The sequence below is a fragment of the Neoarius graeffei genome, chromosome 27 (assembly GCF_027579695.1).
Source record: "Neoarius graeffei isolate fNeoGra1 chromosome 27, fNeoGra1.pri, whole genome shotgun sequence".
NCBI lineage: Eukaryota > Metazoa > Chordata > Actinopteri > Siluriformes > Ariidae > Neoarius > Neoarius graeffei.
The window spans coordinates 22,611,208-22,617,207 of NC_083595.1; the positions used below are offsets into that span (position 1 = coordinate 22,611,208).

The 6,000-nt window shown below is 46.0% G+C and overlaps 1 protein-coding gene across 1 annotated transcript in view; it reads right to left on the bottom strand.

Moving 5' to 3' along the window:
- The window catches only part of dgkza (diacylglycerol kinase, zeta a), a 502,369-nt gene extending 497,001 nt beyond the window's left edge, over positions 1 to 5,368 (bottom strand). The window contains exon 1 of the mRNA XM_060911482.1: positions 4,945 to 5,368. Within this exon, the coding sequence (XP_060767465.1) occupies positions 4,945 to 5,198 (254 nt within the window). The 5' untranslated portion in view covers positions 5,199 to 5,368. The remainder of the gene's footprint in view (positions 1 to 4,944) is intronic.
- Between the last annotated feature and the right edge of the window lie 632 nt (positions 5,369 to 6,000).

The following is a 6,000-nucleotide window of genomic DNA, read 5'->3' on the forward strand; positions in this document are numbered from 1 at the left end:
CACTGTTGCTGCAGGTGGCCCGGTTCCCCGCAGCGCCAGCAAACCGGCCCGGGCCTTCCCTCTGCAGCTGTGTTCTGGGGCTCACTCACCTGAGGGGGGGGGGGGGGGAAGACAGACACAGAAGGGAGAAATGGGAGGGCACCACGGGTGCGGCGGGCCGGCTGGGGTGGAGCCGGTCCCCGCCTCCGCGGTGGGGGAATGGGGTGAGGACGGGACACGGGAGGAGGGGGAGGAGAAAGAGAGAGAGAAGAGGAGAAAGAAGATGATGTCGACCGCTGTCCTGCCGCCGGAACAGCCGCCAGATGATCCTCCGCCAGTCCTACGGCCTGATCCAGCGACGCCGGGCGGTGGCACTGGACCCACTCTGCGGTTCCAGCTGGTAAGCGGGCGATAAACTGTTCCAGCGCCACCTGGTCGATGATTCCCTCGGCGTCGCGATCTTCGGCCCTCAGCCACCGCCAGCAGGCGTCCCGGAGCTGCTGGCCGAACGCGAACGGGCTGCCGACTTCCTCCATCCGCAGCGCGCGGAAGCGCTGGCGCTGCTGCTCCGGCGTGCGCCCCACGCGCTGGAGGACAGCCCTGCGAAGGTCGGCGTAGACCAGCCTGCGGTCGGCGGGGAGCTGTAGTGCGGCCAGCTGCGCCTCTCCCGTCAGGAGGGGGAGGAGGCGCGCCGTGCGCTGCTCCATCGGCCACCCTGAGGCGTCGGCGACCTGCTCAAACAATGTGATGAAAGCCTCGGGGTCGTCCTGCAGGCCCATCTTGGTCAAGGTGAGGGGAGATGGGCCCACGGCCGGGGCGCTGGTGGACCCCGCCGACGTGAGGAGACGCCGGAACGCCTCTCGATCTTCCTGCTGGGCCAGCACCAGGGCTTCAAAGCGGCGCTCCTGCTCCTTTTGGAGCGTGACAAGTGCCTGGTGCTGGCTCTGCTGAGCCGTGGCGAGGGCGTGGACCAAGTCCGCGAACGGGGAGGATTCCATGGGGCTGTTGTGTTGGTGCTCCACCTTAATCCCGGGTTTCGGCACCATTGTAGCGCGTATCAAGTGTGGGTGGAGCACAGAGGACGGCAGGACAACGTTTGGAGGCAGACAAGGCGATTTATTTTTACAACTTTTCAGTGTAAGTACTCTCATTCATTCATTCACACACACACACACACACACACACACTCGTCTGATCCCGGGTTGCGCTCCCTCTCCTCTCTCTCTGCCTCCTTAAATAGGGAGCGGTTACTGGGAAAACACACAAACACAGGTTAATTACAGTCAGGTGAAGCGATTCTGCCACTCACCTTCCCTGGCTCCACCCTCCTGTCACAGACCGGCGCTTGACCACGCCCCCGCTGCCACAGTTGTCTTTGTACCATTTTCAATTAAATATAGGGTTTCCATGATTTCAAATCTTCACATTGTTTTTATTTACAGTTTACACAGTGTCCCAACTTTTTTTGGAATTGGGGTTGTAATATACATTCCCTAATTCATGTTGGTCAACAACCATTCATATGTTTTCACTTTCTATAATTATTGTGCAAAATTTCTATATTTATAGTCTCATTTTGCATACGGAGCATTACACTTTTAACTGGTTCAAATATTCATAAATCTGAAGTAACACACAGGCAACACAATATTTTTGTGTGATAAAGAGAAATAAATTAATTCAGTTGTGATAATCATGATTTTACTTTTGAGGAAAGAAATTGTGCTTATAATTATAGCTAACATCAGACAACCTGATGATTAACAGAACATCTGAGACTGTGGTAGTGTCATAAACCAGCAACAAAGATATGAAATGTTTATATTGGCACATGCCTGCTAAAATTAAGCTGGAGAGGGGGGAAAAAAAAAAAAAAAAACTCCTCACTATATTAAAATGCAGTATGAGAGGAGCAAACACACTGGTATCATTTCTCCATCTCATGTTTATCGTTGTGCCTCTGACTAATGGTTTCTCAGCTGCTGAGTGATAGCTGGTGAGCTTCATCCATTGTGTTCTGCTAATTGACTCCTGCTCAGTTATTAGTAGGATGAACATTATGTGATCTGATGTGGCTCCAGGTGGTGTCTCACATCAAGAGCAAGCGAGACCTTTTTTTCCCACTGCTACTCTAAAAATTGTGTATTGATTCCCCCCCCGAATCTGTTGCCCTTCAGTCTGTCTCTGGCCAATCTCCTCCACCTTCACACTCTTATTCTTTCCGGTTCTCTCAGTGACTCATCTGTAGCTGTAGTAAGTGAATCAGCAGGAAGTCTGATGGCAGTACAGGGTATTGTGCTCTCCTGAATGCCCACCTCCTGCTCTCAGCCAATCTACCAGATTTTGAGTGGGCATGGAGAGGCAAAGACTGCCCTAGCGCCAGCATCTGTGCCAATCTTAACCTTTGCATCTTTATATGGCAAAAAAAGTCCAGGATCACCCTGCATCCCTCTCGTCCAGTTACATAAGAACGTACTCAGAATCACTAAAACACACAGTGATGCTCCCTCGCAATTCTGCACACTGCTTAGAGTACAAGGCCTAGTCATAATTACATAAAGCGCACATGAGCAGACAGAGTCCAAGAGATCATTTCTTACCATTCTGCAAAAATCAATATAACACAGGCTTATCGCAAAATAAAATAATTCCATTTTTACCCTCAGGGGATTGACAATGTTTGAGACTATATACACGAAGATCTCCTTCAAGAGAATAACACAAAAAACGTGTATGGTCATGATGTTGTATACAGTTTCTCCTCGCGGACAGAAAATATGTGCACTGCATACGTGGAAAATTTGTAGACAAATATTTGCTCTGTCACACTCAGGATTTTAACCTGGTTGCTTCCCAGTAGTTACAGAGCTTTAAAAAAAATAAACCTGGCAGTAAATCTCATGGAACTTGTTCATGTTTCCCATAATCTCAATCACATATGCAAACGGTGATTTCTATATGAGCCCAATCCATCGGTACCAGAGCCAATACTGGTTGGCTGAATGTACTTCAGAATTATTCAGTGCCGAGAACGTGATGTTTACTGAAACACTGATCTTATACATGAACAGACCACAACATGTCTTGAAGCACACTGCTAAGGTTTTACACAACCCTGTAAAAAAGCTTGCAGAGAGTCACTAAAGATATTGCAGATTCGTATCAGTATCTGCTGACAACCAAAGATTTGGCAAACATGCCAAAAATGGAGACATTTGGTGATTTGATCAAATAAATCCTGAACTGGAAGCAAAGTGTGAAATGAAGAAAAAAAAAAAGTGTCAGGTACGTTGCTAGGGGCTATAATCTCTGTGGAGGTACTAGTGAAGATGTCTGGCTTAAGAGTAGGTGAGAAAGAAGTGGGCAACAAACTTGGTTATAAATTTCTAATCCAACCCACAGCCTCCTCAAGGTTGAACTTAAAGTATGGGCAGAGACTGAAAAAAAGTGCACTTAATATTATGCAAGCGTTTCAGACCATGGATGTAATCCAGGACCCAGGAGGGTTGAAAAGCAGCCAAATAAGACACCAGTTAAAGGGCCATGTTTCCGGAAACAACTACATTCTGCAAAACCAATGTTCATTTTGAAGATTTCGGATGCCTGGTACAACGTTACTCCTCTGGACGTTAAAGTGAGCCTACACAAAACTGGGGCCAGAACAAACAAAAAAAAAAAAGTGTTGTTTGAGCGCATTTTCTCCATAATGCCATGCCAAGCTTTTTGATAGACTATCCCCAGACTTATATCCTCATTAGAGGTCACATCTGCCTCTACATGACTAAGCCTTCATATGACCCAGGTAATGAGCTAATGTTCTGTCAAAACTGTTGCTGTTATGGAAATGAAAAGGTCATCTGAATTTAGCACACTTGTTATTTAACTTTCACTTTAGCAGTGTCCTTGGTGTTATACTATTGTATGTTAATCTTATCAATTAATTCCTGAAATGTAAGATGTGCACGTTTAAGTTACATTTGTGGTGACAAAGTATTTTCTATATTCAGTAGCCAGCAGTTCATGAGTAAACAGTTTGCAGCAGTGGTTCATTTTCAGAGCTGTTTATACACAAACAACAAGAAGTTATATTCCTGCACTAAACATGAGAAAGAAAATAGATATTCTGTAATTTTTTTTGCATAGTTCATCTAATAGGTTGGTTTCTCTTATGCATCAGTGTACACATATACTCCTTCTGCACAAATCTGTCGGTGATGTTTGTGTGATAATCATAAATTCCAGCTGTTAGGCTATACTGTGTGACAGAACACACTTTTATTCAACCATGCTGTTTAGCCATTGCGCCAGTGTTCTTTCTAACTGCTGATATCTTCTAATAAAATATCAGTCATTAACAAATACTAAGTAGTGCCACCCTTTATATAATCATCTATAGGGTGCTTAATTCTTAACCCTGTGTTCTGAAAGAAGTTTTTGTATTAAAAAAAAATATCAGATAAACCCTGAACATTGTCTTTTTTTTTTTTTTTGGGGGGGGGGGGGGGGGGGGGGTTAAGGTTGATATAAACAAGGAGGAAACGACTAGGACATTGTAAGATCATGTGACTTGTGGTGGATTTGATCAAAATCTAATAGTAGGGTACTGACTTACTGAAATGTATGTCCTAATAAAACCTAATATTAGGGCACTTGTGTATATGAGAAGGAAGTGACAAAAGATTCAGGAGTCCTGTATAAGGACGGTCCATTGTTTTTACTGTGATGATATTTACATACTATTTACTACAATAATGTAACCTCAGCAGTATACTGCCAAAGATATACTGTTTAGTGCTTTATTGTGCAAGCTTCATGTCTAGTTAAGATTTCAGGTTGCTGTAGACCACAGGGGTGGTGCGAGCTATTCTTCTCTACTTCTGAGCACGTGGCTTTAGAGGCACTCTGTCTTTTACAGACTCACACCCTGTTTCATCCGCTAGTACGCAATGTTGTCAGTCTACTCACCTGTAAGACACCTGTTTGCGGATGGTAAGAGGAAGAAACTCGCTCTCCAGCTGCTTCACCGGAGACGACAGCCCGTCTTCTTGCCCTCCAGTCGCCTCTGTCCTGCTTTTTAGAGTTGAATCATGGGGCAGAAACACGTCTTCTTCCTCGACCAAGTCCTCAAGGGCGGGCGCCATCACCACCGAGTCCGTAGGGCTGTGAGCTGCTGCTGCCCAGGACGAAGCGGCTCGGCTATAGTCGCTTGCTTCTGCCATGCCAACTCTGCCCAGATACTTTTAATTAGCGCCAGAAAAGTAGCACAAGCGAAATACGTGCAGTGTAGAAGCTAAATGACCGCGTGTTTGATTTACTACCACAGTTTAGTACTAGTTTTCCCAGTTCAAACGTCTTCTTCAGGTGAAATTCACAAATACAAGCCCGCGAAGCGCGACTGCGCTCCAAGACCCCGCCCATCGTGTAAAATCTGACCAATCACCAACGGGCAACACTGTTACCCCGCCCTGTTCTGGCCCAGCTCTCACCTGCCTGTTTACTCAGCACGCGAAGCAGTTACAGAGGCTGGTGGAGGCGCTGGATTGTGAATGGACAGAGGATGGCAGAAGGTAGTGACGGATCAGGAAGTGAACTAGGAGAAATGGATGAGGGTGGCGGGGAAGACGAAGGTTGGTGTACTGCAATTTTTAAAAGTAGTCGGAAACGAAGGAAGTGTAAGCAACTAGGGAAAAATTCGAGTGTTGAAGACACCGACACTGATCAAAGCGTGGTAGCTGCAGGGAAACAAATTGAAGAGTATAAGTGATAATTAAACTAACTCAGGAAGGAACGTCATTCGGTGAGTGGAACCCGATTCAGCTAACCAAAGCAATAAACAAACTGGTAGGTGAAGTAAAGAGTGTCAAGATACAACGAAGTGGAGCACTTTTGGTTGTTTGCAGAGATAGTACTCAGCAAGGGAGGGCCAATCAACTGAATAAAATTGAGGATAAAAGAGTGCAAGGAACATTGAGCAAGGACAAGAAGTTTGTACGAGGAGTTATTTCAGGGGTACCTATAGCT